Below are 21,468 nucleotides of genomic sequence, written 5' to 3'. Positions count from 1 at the left end.
CTAGATTTAGATTTATTAGATTTTTGTCATAAATCTAACTATTCATTTTCTAAATAATGGAATTTCTGCTCCAATATTATCAAACTTCCCTTCTATAGTTACAGAATTTAGCTAATTATATATTACAAGTCATAATTATGAGGCTCAAAATGTTTTATGATTTAGAAAGGGATGATAACATAAATCATATAAACAGAAATGTTGCATAGTTTTCCCACCTGCTACAACATTTTATTTAAGTCTTCTGGAAGAATCTAAATAACATTCAAGTATAATCATGACACTTACTAGGCAGACATTTTGGTTATAAAGGCATTTTATAATATATACTTCAGATGCAAACAGTATTACTTATGTGTATGGATGGCTGTTAAAGGGAATAATATACACCTTTTCCAATTCCATTCAAAGGAACTTTAGTATTTCACTCTCGTTTTTAAACCACATTGTGGAAAATATTAAGTTGAAACAAGTTAATTTCTTTATTAAAATAACTTCATAAAATCTGCTTTTATTCTATAAAAATGACAGAAACAAATCTTTGAAAAGTAATTTATGTGAAATATTCTGACTGACGAGATAAGAAAACTGCTTAGCTGGCAAATCTTATGTCACCATGTTGCAATTTATGTGGTTTTGCATGCCTGGTTGATGTGTAATCAATTTGTCAACCTCTGTAAGTATGAGTTTATGTCCCAATTGTAAACTCAATCAGAAGTTAAACTATTTTTACTCTACTGAACATTTCAAGGAATCTTCTTGTAGTCAATAATGTTGAGATCTGTTTAAATGAAGGGTTTACTTTCTGGCTGATGTCTGAAAGATTCACTCATTTTATTTATTTTTTCTTATTGTGAAATTTACATAACAAAGTTATCATTTTAACCATTTTAAGTATACAGGTCAGTAGCAATAAGTACATTCACATTGTTGTGCAATCATTATCACCATCCATCTCCTGGAGTTTTTTATCTTTCCAAACTGAAACTCTGTAATCATTATATAATAATTCCCCTTTGCCCCTGCCCCCAGCCCTTAGGAACCACCATTCTACCTTCTTTCTCTATGAACATCATTACTCTAGGTGCATCACATAGTGGACTCATACAATATTTGTCCTTTTAACTGGCTTATTTCACTTAGCATAATGTCTTCAAGCTTCATCCATGTTTGTATTGTATCAGAATTTCTTTCCTTTTTATTTTTTTTAAGATTTTATTTATTTATTCATGAGAGACAGAGAGAGAGAGAGAGAGAGAGAGAGGCAGAGACACAGGCAGAGGGAGAAGCAGGCTCCATACAGGGATCCGGATGTGGGACTTGATCCCAGGACCCCAAGATCATGTCCTGAGCCAAAGGAGACGCTCAACCACTGAGCCACCCAGGTGTCCCTCTTTCCTTTTTTATTTTATTTTTTTTAAGATTTTATTTATTTAATCATGAGAGACACAGAGAGAGAGGCAGAGACACAGGCAGAGGGAGAAGCAGGCTCCATGCAGGGAGTCCAACGTGGGACTCGATCCCAGGTCTCCAGGATCACTCCCTGGGCCGAAGGCAGGCACTCAACCACTGAGCCGCCCAGGCGTCCCTCCTTTTTTAAAGTGGTAATATTCCACTCTATGTATATACCACATTTTGTTTACCATTCATCCATCAGTGGACACTTGGGTTTCATCCACATTTTAGCTATGGTGAGTAATGCTGCTTTGAACAGGTGTGGAAAGATTCATTCTTCTAACCAGCATTCATCTTGGCAGGCAACTCTCCTCTCTCATGTTATTTTGTAGAGGCGTGTCACGATAAACATTAAAATTCACAGTTAATGGATGTTCTCAATGACTTTCCTTTAATATATCAAATCTCTAGTTCACTCCTCATTAAGAAAAAGAAGCTTGTATTCGTGGTAGTAAGATGTCTATTCCATTTAGTGTCTCTGTCTGGGAGCAATAGCCTCCTGAATATAAACTCGGAATTAGAGCCAAGACATTATTTATGAAGCTCAAGTATTGATTTGGTGATACCATTATCTCCCCCTGATGGTATTTCCTGTTAACCCTCCCCCAACTGCCAAGAAAAAATTAGATGTATCTGGGAGAGAGCCAGACTCTCTCATTTAGTTAAATATACACTGACTGAGGAATTCATATGTTATGTAAATGTGTGTTTTCAATAATTTTACTCCAAATTACACTGTACACTGTTACAGGATACTACTGAGAAACTATGTACCTTTATATAATAACAAGATAAGAAAAAGAATAATTATGTGGTATTACACTTTTGTTTTATTAACAGTAAACTATTATCTGCATTCATTTTAGTTACTCTGCACCAGATGCTAAGTGCTCTCTCTTCAGACTCCTTCTCAGCACCCATCCCCACACATATATACACTTCTGTTTCTTAAACTCTGTGGAGTATGTATTATTATTATCATCATCCCCGTTGTACAGCAAAATGAGGTTAAAAGAGGTTAAGTGTGGTGTCCAAGGTTACATAGCTAGTAAATAGGTAGATCTAGGATTAGAGCCTGGGTGTTCTGACTCCAAGGTCTGTGCATTTAATTTGCTGTGTCTTTCTGCCCCCTCCAAATTTGGGGGCTTTACCTAGACAAGTTCATCATCATTTTGCAAATGAACCTGGCAAGTGCTGAGTTATTTTCATTTCCAAGAAAAAAAAAAATCATCCTTTGAAAGTTTCTATTGACGGGCTTTTCTCTTTATTCAAGTTATATTGTACTTATTGACTCTTGGCTTCATTTCATCTTCCCTGGGACATTCTATACTATTTTCCTCTTAGTGATATCTGCTGGGTTTCCCCAGCGCTATAGATATTTACAATAAGGGTACCATGCATTCACTGTTTTTTCTCCTTTTCAAAAATAAATAAAAACTTAAAAGTGTTTGAATCCTTTACCAATTTTTGATGAACTTCACCAGATATGTGTTAAAGCATCATTTTTATTACTTTGCTTTTTCCCACAATCCTATGACTAATTTTTATTTGGTATGTTCTTACAGACCCACACCAGTTTAGACAATATTTCCATTGAGATTTGAAAATCAATTTTTTGAGTTCAGCTTTTTTTCCATCTTAACTCACTTATAGCAAAGAAAGTTGGTTCTTTGTTACAAATGTAACAAATGTATTGTAAACTCATAAAATGGTACTCATCATCAAAAACTGAAGGGAAAAATGGTACTTAAATTGTATAATCAGGGTTTGTTGAAAATTAGGTAAGTAATGTCCTCTAAGAAAGCATAAAAGTTTATTGCATTTCTACATATATTGTTGAACAAAAAAATTTACAAAAATCCTGTTACAACTTAATCCTGATTATAACTATTATTTTATTCCTTGTTATTTCACAAATAGACTGAGACAATTGATATTTATTTTTCTGCCCCAGTTTTTTTTTTTCTTAAGATTCATTTATTTAGGGATCCCTGGGTGGCACAGCGGTTTGGTGCCTGCCTTTGGCCCAGGGCACAATCCTGGAGACCCCGGATCGAATCCCACGTCGGGCTCCCAATGCATGGAGGCTGCTTCTCCCTCTGCCTGTGTCTCTGTCTCTCTGTCTCTCTCTCTGTGACTATCATAAATAAATAAAAATTAAAAAAAAGATTCATTTATTTATTTGAGACAGTGTGAGAGAATGGAGGGAGGGGCAGAGGTGAAGGAGAGAAAGAATCCTCAAGCAGATTTCCCCACTGAGCATGGAGTCCTATGCAGGGCTGGATCCCAGAATCCTGGGATCCTGACCTGAGCCAAAAAAAGAGTCAGCAACTTAACTGACTGCGCTACCCAAGTGCCCTTCTGTCCCAGTTTTAGTAGGGCCTTATTAGCTAAAACCAAAGATGTACACTAAGAAATCTCTCAGCTTTCATCCTGCTTATTTTAAATTGTTCTTCCATAATTAGTCTAAAGATAAAAATCATCTACCTAGCCTCACCAAAAAGTTATGTTTCATTTTTGTTCTGGATTGGGTGCCTTCTTTGTGTGTAAAGGAGGCTATGCACAACTTTTTTTTTAAATTATATTTATTCATAAAGACAGAGAGAGAGAGAGAGAGAGAAGCAGAGACACTGGCAGAGGGAGAAGCAGGCTCCATGCAGGGAGCCCAATGTGGGACTCCATCCAGGATCTCCAGGATCATGCCCTGAGCTGAACCGCTGGGCCACCGGGGCTGCCCTACACACAAGTTTTGTGCACTGCAAAGTTTTTTGTTTTGTTTTGTTTTTTCTCAAAATAGGTTAATATTTATATTTTGGAAACAGGTTTAAAATTTTTTAATTGCAATTTCTCTTTCAAGTAAAAAAACTAAACTATTTTTAAAAGAACTTCTTTATGCATTTGGGCATCTTCTGTGTTATCAGCATGCCTCATCCAAGCCTCAGTCTTCCAAATCTATAGGTGAAACTGTGGCCTGAATCCTGGAACCCACCAGGACCTTGGGACTACTTTCTGTTGACTAGTGTCTTCTTTCTCCTCAAGTACCAGCTCTGAGGGCATAGTTCTAGGTGATGGATAAGGGGACTCAAAAACTGAGACTGCCAAAGAAAAGCGAGGAAAGTTGAGGTTTCATTAATGAGTATGATACAGAATCAGGTGTTTGTTGTTTTAAAGGTGGGGGCCTGCTTCCTCTGCAGAGGGAACCACACATATGAAGATAGCTTCAGATCAAAGACCATTTCCCAGGCCATTCTGGGAGTCATGTGACCATGTACTAAAGGATCCTGAGTTACTGGGTCACCACTGGATAACTGAAAGAACAGTAGGATCACCAGCCAATACAGCCAGCAACATTAATCCCCACTCCCTCCCTCCCATCCTTCATCACTGAGGCCTGAGGGGACAGGGGCAACTTCTGAGAAGCATGTGTGCCTTTGGAGGCAAACCAGCACCCCCAATGATCAGGCCAAGAATCCCTGCACAGGTATAATCAAGGACACTGCCCCTTCCAACAGAAAGGCTCAAAGGTTGCTTTTATTGAAGGCCCATCTGAACAATTTCTAGGGTTATCAGTGAGATGCGAGGTGCCAAGCTCTACCCCGGGAGCTTGCCCCCTGCACGCCTGTGGTGGAGATCCAAGGTGGTGGAGCCAGAGCTGGGAAGCGCGGGAAGGGTCCCCGGGGAGAGGGAAGTGGGCGTGGCTTTGTGTCGGGGCGTGGCTTTGCGCCGGGGGCGTGGCTTTGCGCCGGGGGCGTGGCTTTGCGCCGGGGGCGTGGCTCCGCCGGCTGCTGCAGCCGCCGAGGGGAGGCGCGAAGGGCCAGCGCGGCTCTTCCCGGGGAGGGCGGCTGCGTCCCAGAGCGAGGACCCGCGGCGACCCTGCGCTCTGAGCGCGAACGGACTGAGAAAGCCCTGATAGGAGGGGACGGGGGTCCGCGTCCTGCCTGCACCCGCTGCCAGGGCTCTGCGACAGCAGCAGGGATGCTCGGCCGGGTCTGGGCGCTGGCCCTGCTGCTCCTGGCCCCGGGCCGAGGTCGGCGAGGTAGGGCGCAGGCGGGAGGGAGCCCGGGGCCACGCTCCGGGCTTTGGGGGGACGGGGCTGCCCTGGGTGACTCGGGGAGCGCCCCTGCGCATCTGCTCCTTCCTCCCCGACCGCAGCCTTTGGCCAGTGCATGTTGCTGTTCCTCTGTTTCCTCCTCCTATCCTGGTCCTCTCTCTAATTTGCCGTAAGAAACTTTTTCACTGGATCTGCCAGGCATCCCAGCTGCAAGTGGATCCGCATTATCCGAAAAGAGTTCGGTCCCAAACTGCTCGGTTTCCACCCCACTCCCACCCCACCGCTGGAAATAAGTAATTGATGAACATTCTATCCCTACAATAAATCAGTAAGGTTTGTGTATGATTTTTTTTTAGTATATCTATTAGAATCTCTCTTGATCCTGTAAGAGATCTCAACGAAAAAAATAGCCCTCCTCCCCCCAAAAAAGAGAAAAAAATAGCCCCATTCCTGCCTCTTTAATCCATGACAAAGAATAGTATAGAATGCAGTGAAGTTAAAACGTTAATTAGCGCTTCCTGATTGTTTTTTGTGTATATGTAGATAAGATGTTAAGTGAAAGGTAACTTATTCTTGTATTATAAATTTCCATATATTTTTAAGAAATAAATTTGTTGTACAGCTTCGAAAAAAGAATTATGTGCAACATTTATAATTGCTTAGGGTATAATTTTGTCTTATTATCTTGTTGATCTCCATCTATTTTACTAAGGTAAATTTGCTCTGTAAAAAAGCAAGTTGCACTCGCCCATGTAACATTTTTTAAAGAATATTAAATATATTATTTCCTGAAAGGTATCATTATTAGTCTATACCTTCTTTGATTTGCTTACAGATTTACTAGATCTTCCTGAAGAACTGTTAAACATACGTGTAATGACATTAAATATGCATGTATTGCGGTTAGATAAAATATTTCTAAAAAAATGACCAGTATATATAAAGAGAATTTCAGTGTTGACTATAGATCACATAACCCCTTCTTGCCTCTCCATAATAGCTTTATCATCTCTCTACTGAAGCCAAATATTAACCCTTACCGGGTTCTAAACTCATATCATGGTAAAGTTGGTAACTTTTTTATATTTAATAGAGATAGGAGAGAGGAATGGAAAATATGAAACTTTTTTCAGACAACTTTATTGAATATAGTCCACAGTGTACAATAGTTATTGCAGTGTACAGTGATCTGGTTTTTAGTATAGTCACAGATATGTGCAACCACTGTCATCAGTTTTAGAACATTTTTATCACCTTGAGAAAAAATACTTACTCTAGCTTTCGATCCCCTATTCCCTCCATGACCCTCTCCTCCCACTCTTCCAAGTGTAAGCAATCTCTGATCTTTTTCTGTTCTATGGATTTACCTATTCTGGATACTTTATATGAATGGAATCATGTAACAGGTTGTCTATTGTGACTGAATTTTTTTCACATTGCATGTTTTCAGGGTTCATCCATATTGTACCATATTTAGTACTTCATCTCTTTTTATGGTGAAATAGTTTTCCATTCTAAGTATTTACCGCATTTTGTATGTATATTCATCATCTGATGAACATTTGGGCGGTAATAAATATTACTACTCAGAACATCATAGTACAAGTTTTTATGTGGACACATGTTTTCATTTCTCTTATGCATAGGTATAACTAGAAGTGGAATTACTGAATCATGGAATAATTCTATTTAACCTTTTGAGGACTAGATTGTTTTCCAAAGTGGCTGTGCTGTTTTATAGTCCCATAGAAGTGTATGAGTGTTCTAATTCATGCATGTTCTTGTCAAGATTGAGATTTTGATTTTAGCCATCCTATTATGTATAAAGTGACATTTCATTATGGTTTGATTTTCATTTCCCTGGTAGCTAATGATGGCAAGCATTTTTCATGTGTTTATTGGATATTAGTATATCTTCTTTAAAGAAATACTACTCAGATACTTTAACAGTTTTTATTTTTTTATTTTATTTTTTTAATTTTTATTTATTTATGATAGTCACACACACAGAGAGAGAGAGAGAGGCAGAGACACAGGCAGAGGGAGAAGCAGGCTCCATGCACCGGGAGCCCGACATGGGATTCGATCCCGGGTCTCCAGGATCGCGCCCTGGGCCAAAGGCAGGCGCCAAACCGCTGCGCCACCCAGGGATCCCACTTTAACAGTTTTTAAATTGGGTTAAGTTATATGAGTTATTTATGTATTACAGATACAATTCTCTTATCAAATATGTGATTTGCAGTTTTTTTTTCCCATTCTGTGGGTTGTCTTTTCACTTTCCTGATAATGTCTTTTGAAACACGGAAGTTTTAATTTTAATGAAATCCAATTTATATATCTTTTCTTTTGTTGCTTGTGCTTTGTTATCATAGTTTGGAATTTGTTGCCAAATCTAAAGTTTCATGAAGATTTACCCCAATATATTTTTAAAGAATTTTATAGTTTTTGCTCTTGTATTTTGGTCTTTGGTACATTTTGAGTTAATTTTTATATATGGTACAGCATAAGGGTCTAAGTTTATTTTTTTTTTGCATATGAATATCCAATTTTCCCAGCACCATTTGCTGAAAAGACTGTCCTTTCCCCATTAAATGACGTTGGCCCCTCATGCCGAAAATTAGTTGAAAACCATAGGTAGGTACGTGGGTTTATTTGTGGACTTCCAATTTTATTCATTGACCTATGTTTATCCTTATGTCAACACTATGCTGTTTTTATTGCTGATGCTTTGTAGTAAATTATGAAATTGGAAAATATGATTCCTCCTATATTTTTTCAAGATTGATTTAGCTATTCTGTGTCCCTTGAAATTCCATATGAATTTTGAATTAGTTTGCTAATTTCTACAAAGGAGTCATTTGGTATTCTGTTAGTGATTTGATGAATCTTCATGTTAATTTGGGGAGGATTGTAATCCGAACATTAAATCTTCTGATCCATGAATGTAGATGTATTTCCATTTACATAGATCTGTAATTTCCTTCAACAATGTTTTTTTGGTGTTTAAAGTGTAAGTTTGGGCTTCTTTTGTTAAATTTATCCCTCAGTATTTTGTTCTTTTGAAGCTATGTAAGTGAATCGTTTGAATATTTCATTTTCAGTCTATTTGTTTGTTGCACATGTATGAGAGCATAATTAAACTTAGTATCTTGATTTTGTATTCTGAAACCTTGTTAAACTTGTTCATTGTAACTTTTGTATCTGTAGATTTCTTAGGAATTTTTACATAAAAGACCATGTCATCTGTGAACAGAGATGGTTTTTCTTTTTTTCCATTCTGTGTACCTTTAATTTATTTATCTTGCCTAGTTGTCCTAGTTAGAACCTGAAGTACCATGTTAAATGGAAGCAGGGAGAATGGGCCTTCCTAATCTTATAAGAGAGCATCCAGTCTTTCTTCATTAAGTATGATGTTAACTGGAGGCTTGCTTTTTCTTTTAAATTTTTTTTTTTTTTTTTATAGATTGTCAGGTTGAGTAAGTTCTATTCTATTCCTAGTTTGTTGGGTATATATATCAAAAAAGGGTGTTAGGGATCCCTGGGTGGCACAGCGGTTTAGCGCCTGCCTTTGGCCCAGGGCACGATCCTGGAGACCCGGGATCGAATCCCACGTCGGGCTCCCGGTGCGTGGAGCCTGCTTGTCCCTCTGCCTGTGTCTCTGCCTCTCTCTCTCTCTCTCTCTGTGACTATCATAAAAAAAAAAAAAAAGGGGTGTTAGATTTTTTTCAAATGATTCTTCTGGGTCTATTGAAAAAGCACTTGTGAATTTTTTTTTTTTATCCTATCAGTATGGCATATTATGTCGATTCATTTTTGGAATTTAAATCAACCTTGCACACCTGGTTTAATTTCCACTTGCTTATGGTTATAATTCTTTTTCTAATTTCTGGATTCATGTTGCTAATATCTTGCTGAGGATATCTGCATCCATATTCAAAAGATACATTGGTCTACAGTCTTCTTGTGTTTTTTTTTTTTTTTTCTGGTTTTGGTATCAAGAATAATCCTGGGTTCATAGAACGAATCTGGAAGTATTCCATCCTTTTATATTCTTTGGAAGTGTTTGTAAAGAACTGGTATTATTCTTTAAATATTTGGTAGAATATAGTATTGATGCCATCTGAATCTGGCCTTTTCTTTATGGGTGTGTTGTGCTTTGTTTTGTTTTTTAACTCAATATTTTTACATGATGTAAACCTATTCAGATTGCTTATTTCTACTTGAGTCAGTTTTGTCATTTGTGTCTTTTTAGGGATTTGGCAATCTCATCTAACTTATCTACTTCATTGACATATACCAGCTTGTAATAATATTCCTTTCTTTTAAAAAATATTTATTTATTTTAGAGAGAGAATGAGAGAATGTACAGAATGGAGAGCAGAGGGAGAGACAGAGAGTGAGAGAGTCTTATGCAGATTTTGTGCTGAACACAAAGCCTGAAGCAGGATTTGAATTTACGACCCTGAGATTATGACCTGAGCTGAAACCTAGAGTCCAACACTTAGGTACCCTTGTAATAATATTCCTTAATAAAATCTGTAGTGATGCCTCCTGTTTCATTTCAGGTTCTGGCAACTGAGTCTTCTCTTTTTTCTTTCTCCTCATTAGACATATGCCGGTAGTGTTGATTTTTTTCATAGAACCAGCTTGTGGTTTCATTGATTTTCTCCATTGTTTTTCTATTCTCAATTTTATTAATTTTCTCTTTAATCTTTATAATTTCCTTGCATCTGCTTCCTTTAGACATAGTATGCTCTTCTTTTTCCAGTGTCTTAAGGTGCAAGGTTAGTTATTACATTGAGATCTTACTCTTATCTAATGTAGGCAAATACATCTATAAATTTCCATCTAAGTACTAATTTGGCAGCATCTCATAAATTTGGCATATTGTATCTTTGTTTTAATCTTTTCAATGTATTTTCTCATTTCCTTCTTAATTTCTTTTTTGACCCATTGATTATTTAGGTTAGTTTCCACCTATTTGTAAGCTCTTTAAATTTATTTCTGCTATTGATTTGTAATTTCATTCCATTGTGATCAGAGAACGCATTTTGCATGATTTCTATCTTTTTAAAAATTTATTGAGGTTTATCTTGTGGTCTAGTGTATTGTCTCTCCTGAAGAATGTTGTGTGTGCACTTCGAAAGAACTTCTATTTGCTGTTGTTGGGAGGAGTGTTCTATAGATGTCTGTTAGATCACATTGGTTTATAGTATTGTTCTAGCTCTATTTCTTTGTTGATCTTCTGCCGTTTTTCTATTCATATGGAAAATGAAGTATTGGGGCGCCTGGGTGGCTTGCTCAGTGGTGGAGCATCTGCCTTTGGCTCAGGGCGTGGTCCCAGGACCCTGGGATTGAGTCCCACAATGGCTCCCTGCAGGGAATCTGCTTCTCCCTCTGCCTATGTCTTTGCCTCTCTCTCTCTCTGTGTCTCTCATGAATAAATAGATAAAATGTTAAAAAAGAAAAAAAGAAAAGAAAAGAAAATGGAGAATTGTGGGGCACCTACGTGCCTTAGTTGGTTAAGCATTCAACTCTTGATTTCTACTCAGGTCATGATCTCTGGGTTGTGAGATTGATCCCTGTGTCAGGCTGCATGCTCAGCGTGGAGTCTGCTTGTACCTCTCCCTCTGCTCTTGCCCCTGCTCTTTCTCTCTCTCAAATAAATAAATAAATAAATAAATAAATAAATAAATAAATAAAATATTTTAAAAAATGAAGTATTGAAGTCTCCAACCATTACCATTGAAGTATGTATTTTTTCCTTCTGTGCATGTGTGTATTCATAATTGAGTTTCTTCCTCATGAACTGAACCTAACTGCCCCTCCTTATCTCTAGTAACATTTTTAAAGGTTTTTTTTTGTCTGATATTAATTTAGCCAATCCAGATTTTTTGTGGTTGCTGTTTGCATGATATTTCATATTTTTACTTTCAATCTATTTGTATTCTTTGCAAGAGGCACACTTTTTGCCTCTTGTTATAAAAGAGGGCAAAGTAATATAGCAAACTAGTCACTATTTGACCTTGCTTTTCAACCTTTGTGTTGTTGCAGGATTCATAGTCCTATTTTGAATATCAGAAGCTTTAGGGAAGGTATAAAAATTTTAAAAATCCACAAATATTTGAAATTACCATAGGGCAATATACCAAAGATTTTATAATTATAAATGAAAATATTATGAAGTACCTGTCTTCAGATATTAATAAGCATTTTTGCCTTTAATAATACAATGATTTATCTACTTTCTTAACATATTTGTTTATCCACCAATTATGAATTTTAAAGAATCTTGGCTATTGTGTTAAACTAGAAAACAATTTGGTACAGATTATCTTGTATCTACAAACAAAACTAGAAAACCATTTTCATATTGTATCATTATGTATCAACTTTACAACTTGACAAGCTCTCCCTGCTCTCCCTCTACCCCTGCTGCTCCCCTTGTGCTCTCTCACTCTTTCTTTCAAATAAATAAATAAAATCTTAAAAAAAGAGAACAGAATAAATATAAATGTCAATTTTAATGTGTATTTTCTATGTATTTCTGAATAAAATAAAGATTTTATTTATTTCCTTGAGACAGAGAGAGGGAGAGCAGAGAGGAAGAGGGAGAAGGAGACTCCCCACTGAGAATGGAGCTTGACATGAGGGTGGATTCCAGGACCCTGAGATCATGACCTAGGTTAAAGACAGATGCTTGACTGACTGAGCTACGCAGGCACCCCTATATGTACTTTTGTTATGAAGGAAAAGTTATATTGGAAGTTTTCTAGAAAGCTTAGCACATTATTCATGTCATGAAATTGATTAATGAGTAATTGTAATAATCTAATTGTAGAGCTTTCTTTTATTATTTGAGAAATATTATTTATTATTTGAGAAGCTAAGTCCCCAAATTTCCAAATGGGAGCCAAAACCATCCTAATAATTCTCACCTAGTTAGTTATATGTTGCATTCTAGGGTTAAGGTTGTAATTAGGTTTTTAAGAGTGTGGCTTGTTCATTGCTAACAAAATTTTTAAATTTTCTACAGAGATCTTGAACTTTTTAAAAAGACAAGCAGAAAAAAAAAGACAAGCTGATTTTTTTGGAAAAAATGAAGTGAACAATACAAAATATGAGTTCTTTTAATTATATGAAATAAGAATTTTTGTCTAAAATGAATGTTAAAAATAAAAAAACTTTTAAAAATTTCTGAGTAAATATTTTATAGTTCTTTAGTGTTTTGATGTGGGGAACAAAGGCAAAAGAAAAAATTAAATATCCTGGAGGATCCCTGGGTGGCTCAGCGGTTTAGCACCTGCCTTCGGCCCAGGGCGTGATCCTGGAGATCCAGGATTGAGTCCCATGTCAGGCTCCCTGTGTGGAGCCTGCTTCTCCCTCTGCCTGTGTCTCTGCCATTCTCTCTCTCTCTCTGTGTGTGTCTCATGAATAAATAAATAAAATCTTTAAAAAAATAAATTTCCTTACAACTTAAAACCCACTGACAAGTCCTTGAGAAAAGCAGAGTGACCTTTCTCTAGGAACTCAACTACTTCAATGTAATACTTTGCTAGTACCTTATCTTAATATTAACCCAACCCCCACAATCCTGTAAGTCTCCTTTAACATATAAAAATTCTTTTGGAAACTTCCTTTATCTCTAGCCCCACAAGATACATGTTAGCAATCATACCCCAAGCACATGGCCCATTGATACACATCTGCAGGGTCTCAAGATTAGGTTTTTAGTAGACAGTAATGAATGGCCTTTCTCTAACAATAGCTAACCCCCTCAAGGTCCTAGAAACCTTGCTTCCAAAATTACTCAGAGAGTTACTCTAACCCCCTCTCAAAAGCATATAAGTCCTGTCACCATGCTTTATTTTATTTTATTATTTTATTTTATTTTATTTTATTTATTATTCATGAGAGACACAGAGAGGGAGAGGCAGAGACAGGCAGAAGGAGAAATGGGTGACTCAATCCCAGGACCCCGGGATCACAACCTGAGCCAAAGGCAGACTCTCAACCACTGAGCCACAGGTGCCCCACCATGCTTTAATAAAACCACATTTTTGCACCAAAGACATCTCAAGAATTCTTTTTTGACTGTTTGCTCTAAACCTCAGAATTTTCACACACTATTGATGTTATGCTGTGATTGCCACTACATTTATTACATTTTTAGCTTTGGATTAGTGAACAGTAATTCAAAGTGCAGAGTCAGAGGAAATGTGAGCACTACAGAAACATTAAGGAGAAAAACTGTACAGAATAAAAACGGAGTTAGTGACTTTTTTTCCCCAAGGTAATATTCTATCTCAGGAAAGAGAGAAAACATTTCAATAATTCATGCAAACCTCACTGGTAATCTCTTTTTAAATATTTTCCTAAGTTTCCAACCAGGTACAATGTTCTGATATTGATAGTATATTGGAGTTATTTCAAAATTAAATGAAATGACAGTATATATCCCCTGAGTTCTATCCATACACATTTTATGAAATATTTATCTAGTGTTGACAGATTGAGATCATCAAAGTCAATAGAGCCTTTTGGATTACATTTTTCTTGGGAAGTTGAAAACTGGTGGAGCAAGAGATAAAAGGAGGAGAAATCTTTTGTGCTCATTCCTAAATTTTTCTACTACAAAAAATTCTTTGGGGAGACTTTGTCTTGAAGAACACTATATTTTGTACAGTTTAATTGCTATCTCTACAAATGACAAAAAACAAAAATTATAATAATAACAGTTTTTATAAGCTACACTTAGGAGATCAACTTGCACATTAATATCTCTAATTTATTGTGCTGTTATTAATTTATTTCTAGGATATATTTCTACCTCAGTTTCTCTCTTCTTGCTGGGACAAGAGCTTTATGATCTGCCTATGTGGGTTTGACAGAAAAGGTATCTATCTTCCAGGTCAAGTGCTACTCAGAAAATGGTTTCCCTAAAAAAAACTACAGAACTCTCCCTTTCTCTAGGGTCTTTTCTTGTTTCTCCTTCAAAACTGCTCCCCTGCACCCTATTCCTTTCCTGTGCTTGGTAATAAAGTGGATTTCAATACTTTATCTTTAAAAAAAAAGAAAAAAACTTTGAAAACTTTATATTCTTTCCTGTACTGAATAATGTAGGGAACTTCAGTAGGAGAGCATTTTGCAAAAAAACAGATTGACATTAAAAGCTTAATTTACTATGTTGCCTTCCAGGATGTGGCAGAGATGGGACTTGGGGAGTCATGTGGAAAGCAGGTCATGGAGGGTCGTTGATGGCTTTCAGATCCGGAAGGCGACTCTCAAGAGGAGTCTTTGCAGGGTCTGTGACCTCAGGTGGCAACAGTCCTAACTCAACAGTGATCAGCAGTATTCCTTGTCCAAATTAAATGAAAATATATTTCTTGAAATACAGTACCTCAAACATTCTTCAGAGTTTGTAGATTGGTTTATTGCATTTATGGAAAATGCAAGTCGTCTTTGACTAAGAGACCCTGACATTTCAGATGGTCATGATGTGCACTTGTAGGTTATTTGCTTAATTTGGGGGAGAAATCAATTTTAATTGAGGGCTAAATTATGTTAATGAAGAAAACACATACACATGAGACACCTGTCTTTCCATCCTAGTTCAGGAGTGCTCTCCTGGAGGACACCAGCTTCTTCAGAGCCCTTATAGAAGTGTGCATTTTGACTCAATGCACCTCCAGCATTCTTCCCTTCAAGACCTAATATGTGACCATTCCCTGTCTCCTGGATGGTATCGATTTCTCATCTTTGACAGACCTGCTGAGATGCCAACCAAATGTGTTGAGGTATTTCAACTACTAAGAACTACACATGTATTTTCTTTCTTTTTTTTTTTTTTATGATAGTCACACAGAGAGAGAGAGAGATAGGCAGAGACACAGGCAGAGGGAGAAGCAGGCTCCATGCGCCGGGAACCCGACGTGGGATTCGATCCCAGGTCTCCAGGATCGCGCCCTGGGCCAAAGGCAGGCGCTAAACCGCTGCGCCACCCAGGGATCCCCCACATGTATTTTCTTATATATTCTTTTATGTGAGGATTGAATCATGTTACAATCATTTATTTCTTGCTCTGAAATATTTTATTATAATATGTATAATATTATTTAATATTATAAATTATATTCTTTAATATTACTGTAAATATTATTTTATAATATTTATTTTTGTGTCAAGATTGAATTAATGCAAAAGAGCATTGCCATGTTTTCTGTTCTAATAATAATAGTAACATTAATATTATGCTCATTCATGCAGTCCACCTTTTAAATCAGAATTTAAAAGTAAAATTTGAAAAAATAAAAAAAAATAAAAATAAAAGTAAAATTTGGGAATGCCTGGGTGGCCCAGGGGTTGAATGTCTGCCTTTGACCCAGGGAGTGATACTGGAGACCTGGGATCGAGTCCCACATTGGGCTCCCTTCATGGTGCCTGCTTCTCTCTCTGCCTGTCTCTGCCTCTCTCTCTCTCTGTGTGTCTCTCATGAATAAATACATAAAATCTTTAAAATAAATAAATAAAAGTAAAATTTGAGGAAATTCACTACATCCTTAAATATTGTGTTCTTTTTCTTTGACTGAACTAATTATAATTGTATCTAGAGCCTCCCATAAATGTAAAGGTGAACTGATTTTGCTGGGTCTTCCATGGGGAAGTGTTCCCTACCCCCACCCTCTCATCCTACTTGAGCCAAGACTTTAGAGCATCCAACTGGAGAATTAGTAGAATTTTTTTTCTTTAACTCTACAGGATTGTACAAATCTGTGTAGATAAATGCCTACTTATGATGGTTAAAATAATTCATGTGTATTATAGAAAATTTAGAATAACGGACAGTTTATAGCATAACATTCATTCATCATCTACTCACACAGTCATACTACCATGAACATTCTTCTATCTTTCCTTCTTTTCATATTGTTCTGTAAGGTTCATGATGCATGTTCAGTTGCATAACATGCTTTTTTCAGGTACAGTGTTCAGTTTTCAAGTACAGCATTAGCATTTGCCTATACTGTTGAAAATTCTTTAATATTAATGTTGAAAATAATATTCTGTCATATATAATATGCCATATTTAAACATTGTCATGTGTGCACAGTCAGGCTTTTGCTGTAATAATTCTGCAATTAGCATATAAATCACTACTACAAAAAATCACTGTTACATTTTAGTGTAGTTAGATTATTTTTATAAGTAAAATTAGTGAAGGTTAATGTCCTTTTGAAGGTTCGATACATGATTATTTTTTAAAAATATAATGCTCATTTCTCATTTTAGTAGATAAAAATATCTTTTCTAATACTGAATAGTTTCATGTATTCATTAAGCATCTGTATGTTTCTTCTGTGAATTATGCGTTTGTGTATTTTACGCATCTATGATCTTAAGAGTTTTTAAGTGGATAATATATCACTAAAATAAAATAAGAAATATAATAATGTGACAATAAACAATACACTGAATATAATGCTATTAACAAATACTTTTTCTTATTCTTATCTTATATTTTAAAAATTACTATTTAAACATAACTATCAATCTTGTCCTTTATGATTTCTTTTGTTTTTAAGCATGGAAATAGTTATAATATTGAGCATTATAATCTGACTAACAATTACTGACTTATTGTTTTGTAGAAATTATGTTATGTACATAATTATATTTATATCTCACCACAGCACAGTGAGGTGGGTACTACCATCCACCTAGAGCAAAAGGGAAGGATGTTGGGTGCCTTGCCTGAGGTCATGCATTTAGCAAGTGCTTGGGTCCTTCTCAAATTATAAGTTTCCTCTTATTTTTCCTGGGTCAGTTTTCTATTTAACTCCATTTTCCATCTGGAAATGATTTTGATAATTGGCTTCAAGTGAGGCTTTAACTTCATTTTTTTTTTCCAAATTGCAAACCCATTGTTTGATCACCAGATTTTGAACATCTTTTCCTTCTCCCCTGACTTTTGATGTCTCCTGAACTGTGCATTAACTTCTTACATACCCTATATCCAGTAATTTTAGAAGAAATCTCCAAGGTGAGTTTATCTTTTGCTCTGTATTAAGATGACTTCAGATTCACTTATCTTAGGATGTATCACTATGGTAGTAAGTTATCTGACACTGAATTTCTCTTGTTTACAAAGGTAACAAATAGAATACATTTAAATTGAATAAGATTATATTGGGGATCCCTGAGTGGCTCTGAGGTTTGGTGCCTGCCTTCAGCCCAGGGCGTGATCCTGAAGTCCTGGGATAGAGTCCCACATCGGGCTCCCTGCATGGGGCCTGCTTCTCCCTCTGCTTGTGTCTCTGCCTCTGTGTGTGTGTGTCTCATAAATAAAATAAATAAGTAAATAAAATCTTTAAAAAAAAGAGTTAAGATTATATTAATTATGAGCAATTTACCTTAAATTTAGTATTCTATAGTTACTTTAATAGTAGGGTACAAGTTATTAGAATCTTTAAATAATTTATTATTTTAAGGGTTATTTAGAAGAAAATGCAAAGTTGACTTATCTATCATGTGTGAAAATAAATTGGATTTTCAACTTTTGTTTTCTCTGTTGCAAAAGATGAATCACTGTGGAACACAGGCTCCTATCTGGCTGTCTCTGAGAGATACAGAGACCCTGCCTTTACCTGGAGAGATCAAGCAACTGACAGCTTGTGCTACATGGCAGGTTTTGTTTAGTGCTACCAAAGACTGCTGCCTTTTTCAAATCCCAGTGTCTGTAAGAAACTGTGGAAATTTTTTTGTTTACTTACTACAGCCCACTCAGGGATGTATGGGATATTGTGCAGAAGGTAAGAAAATATGAGTAATATATGTGAACTGCTAATCACAGAACTGTGTGTGTTGATGTGTTGGGGCCATTCTCTGGAGAGGTTGTGTTGAGATAATACATATCTCAGGAAGAGGCTTGGTCTGCCACTGTTGCTAAAATGATAGCTAAATTTCTGGTTTAAATTGTCCAAATTTGTTTAGGATTCTTTACCAAGATCTTAAGATCTTGGAAAATATTTGTCAATGTGAAAGTATCAGAGCAGATTGCTTGCCATCCCTCCTGTTGAAAATGATGATTGAGAAAACTGGTCAATGCAATAGGCATTGATTGGCACAGGGTTGCTACCTTACAAAGAATACCTGAAGAAGGTTTCTCTCAATAGGTGATGAACTTGAGCTGAGCTCTGAATGAGGACAATGGGCCAGCCATGGAAAGAGGGAAAGAGCATTCCAGGTAGAAAGAGCAACAAATGTCAGTGTCCTTAGACAGGTATGAAAATGGCCCTCCAAAGAACTGAGGGAGGAACAAAATGGCAGGAAGACTGGGTGGATGAGACTTTAGAGATGAAGTCAGAGTAATAGGAAGAGGCAGAATCCATAGGGTCTGTAGACCATGGTAAGAACTTAGAGTTAGTCATAATTGCAGTATAAAGTCTTATGGGGTTTAAAGTAGGTGAATATGATCTAAAGATTGTATTTATTTTTTTTAAGGTCAGTTTCTTTTTTTTAATTTTTTTTAATTTTTTATTTATGATAGTCACAGACAGAGAGAGAGAGAGAGACAGAGACATAGGCAGAGGGAGAAGCAGGCTCCATGCACCAGGAGCCCGACGTGGGATTCGATCCCAGGTCTCCAGGATCGCGCCCTGGGCCAAAGGCAGGCGCTAAACCGCTGCACCACCCAGGGATCCCTAAAGATTGTATTTAAAGGGCCACGAATGCTGCAGTAAGACTCCACCTAGGAGGCTATGGAAAGATGGTGGTGGCTCAAAGGTGGGGGGAAGAGGAAATGATTTAAACTAGTGGCAGAGGAAAGAGGTTATTGAGTTGAGATGTCTTTTGGAAGCAGAGCTCATGCATTGAATATAGAAGATGGAAAGAAAGGAACCAAGGGCAAGTCCTAGTTGTTTTTTGCTTGGGCCACTGAATTGGGAAAGTAACACATCAGTTAGATTGAAGATAGAAATGGAGAGTTGTATTTTGTCCTGTTCTGTAAGAGGGGACATGAGATGTACAGACATAAAATGCACACGAGATTCATGAGCCTGCCACTGATACGGTGTTGACTAAGGATGTTGGGGAGTAGAGTCACTTGTGAGTAACTCCCATAACACACTATCATGGAGCTCACAATAGATAATTGAACTTAATGATGTTTTGTTTCTTTTTTCTCTATACTCGATTATGACTATGAACTCTTTGAAGATAATGTACCCTTTATACCAGGGTCTCATGACCTTATGTCTTGAACAAAGTAAGGACTCAATAAATGAATGTTTAATAGAACTAGTGACGCAACTCTTCAGATATACTAGGAGCTCAAAATAGAAAGAAACTCCATAATGGTAATTTTTTTTAACTTGGGCTGCTTAGATAAGAATGAAGCCAATAATTGAGGGATTTATTCTTTTGGGAGGATGGAGGGAGTGTACTGATATGCTGCTACGTGACCAGATTGTGGGAGAAGACCAACCTTCCTCTGCTATGTTATCTGGACTCCTCTATACGTAGGAGATTGAAAATGCTAGGAGATAGTGTTGTAGATCAGTGTTCTTAAACTAGGCAAACACTTGATTCAGCAAACAATAATAATTGTATGAGTAATACCTACAAACATTTTCATTTGAGGTTGTTAGATTTTCCAAATTAAAAAACCCAAATAACAGATATGGCACAACGATGTTAAAGAGCATACATGGAACCCCAAATTGCAGTGAATGGCATGAATGAGGAGATTAAAAGTTGTTGTAGCTGAGAACACCGGAGAGGAGGGAGGGTGACATTTACAATGAGGTGCCACCTGAGAAAGCCTCTTCTGAGAGCAGGGCATTGACAGAGTTTGAGGCTAAATGGTCCTGGGTCAGATAAAGAGAAGAGTGTGGGGAAGAACCTTCCAGACAACAGCATGTGAAAGGCATTAAGGCAGTCAGTGTGGTGTTGCTTCAAGAGTGAAGCCCCGTGAGACATTGGAGCAAGACATTGGATTGCCAAGAGTGGGGGTTGTAACAAGCCATGGGTTTGGAAAGGCTGCAAGGCCTGATATTTAGGGAGCTCTTCATTTTATTCTCTGTGCTTTGAGAAGTCTTAGGAGAATTATCCTGAGAGCCATAGCCAGTAAATCTTCACATTTCTTAAAGGGCTGCTAGCCAGCTAAAACTGGTGGAAAGCAATATATTCAGTAAGGATGGACAGCATCTGCTCAAGTTAATACAGCTAGTGTTATTCACTGGGAAGGAGAAAATCCAGGGAGATGCTTCAGCTTCATTGAGTGGCCAAGATGAGAGATTTTGAAAAATGTCTCTTTGTGTATTTTTCAAAATTCTGGTCATTAAAAATAGTTAATTTTTATAAAATCTCAAATAATATTACCAAGTATGTGTGGAAAATGGTGTAGGTGTTGCAATGGGAAAAAAAAAACCAAAATATGCCTACATTATTTTAAGAAATATTGATTACTATTAAAGATGAAAATAAAACTTTAACACCAAATAAAGACAATCACCTCAACAGAAAGAGATTACATTGAATTTAAAAACTTAGTACATAAAATTTGCATTTTTAAGACAAGCCTTTAAAACTTAAAAAAAAATTTCTCGTTTATGCCATTTCCACCCATTCAGTTCCTCAAGCTTGAATATTCTGGATTATTTCTCTTATTTTCCATGTTCAAGTCCTCCTACTGGTTTTAAGTCAAGAGAATTTTGGGGAGAAGATAGTTATTTTTACTCTGTGTGTTAGTTATTAATCAGATAAACACATGAATTATCCTCTCTGATGTGTCAATAAAAGCTTACTTTGAAATACTCTTTAGACTTGAATTAGACTTCATAGATAGCAGACAAAAATGAGTCACTTAACCCACTTAAGTGTCTCTTTTTCTTGCTTACTAAGAATCTGAAGCAGATGTTCCCTGGTGATGGTGATTTGGCCACTTTACAATGTCAGGTGGAGGT

At 36.8% G+C, this 21,468-nt stretch overlaps 1 protein-coding gene across 1 annotated transcript in view; it reads left to right on the top strand.

The window, feature by feature from the left end:
* Positions 1-5,430: 5,430 nt before the first annotated feature.
* VWDE (von Willebrand factor D and EGF domains) overlaps positions 5,431-21,468 on the top strand; it is a 74,376-nt gene continuing 58,338 nt past the window's right edge. The window contains exons 1-3 of the mRNA XM_055314502.1: positions 5,431-5,491; positions 15,119-15,303; positions 18,084-18,315. Coding sequence (XP_055170477.1) covers positions 5,431-5,491; positions 15,119-15,303; positions 18,084-18,315 — 478 coding nt within the window. The remainder of the gene's footprint in view (positions 5,492-15,118; positions 15,304-18,083; positions 18,316-21,468) is intronic.

Source organism: Nyctereutes procyonoides, unplaced genomic scaffold (assembly GCF_905146905.1).
Source record: "Nyctereutes procyonoides isolate TBG_1078 unplaced genomic scaffold, NYPRO_anot_genome, whole genome shotgun sequence".
Taxonomy (NCBI): Eukaryota; Metazoa; Chordata; class Mammalia; order Carnivora; family Canidae; genus Nyctereutes; species Nyctereutes procyonoides.
The sequence above is the reverse complement of the archived record's forward strand: the minus strand, read 5'-3'. Positions and strand labels throughout refer to the sequence as shown.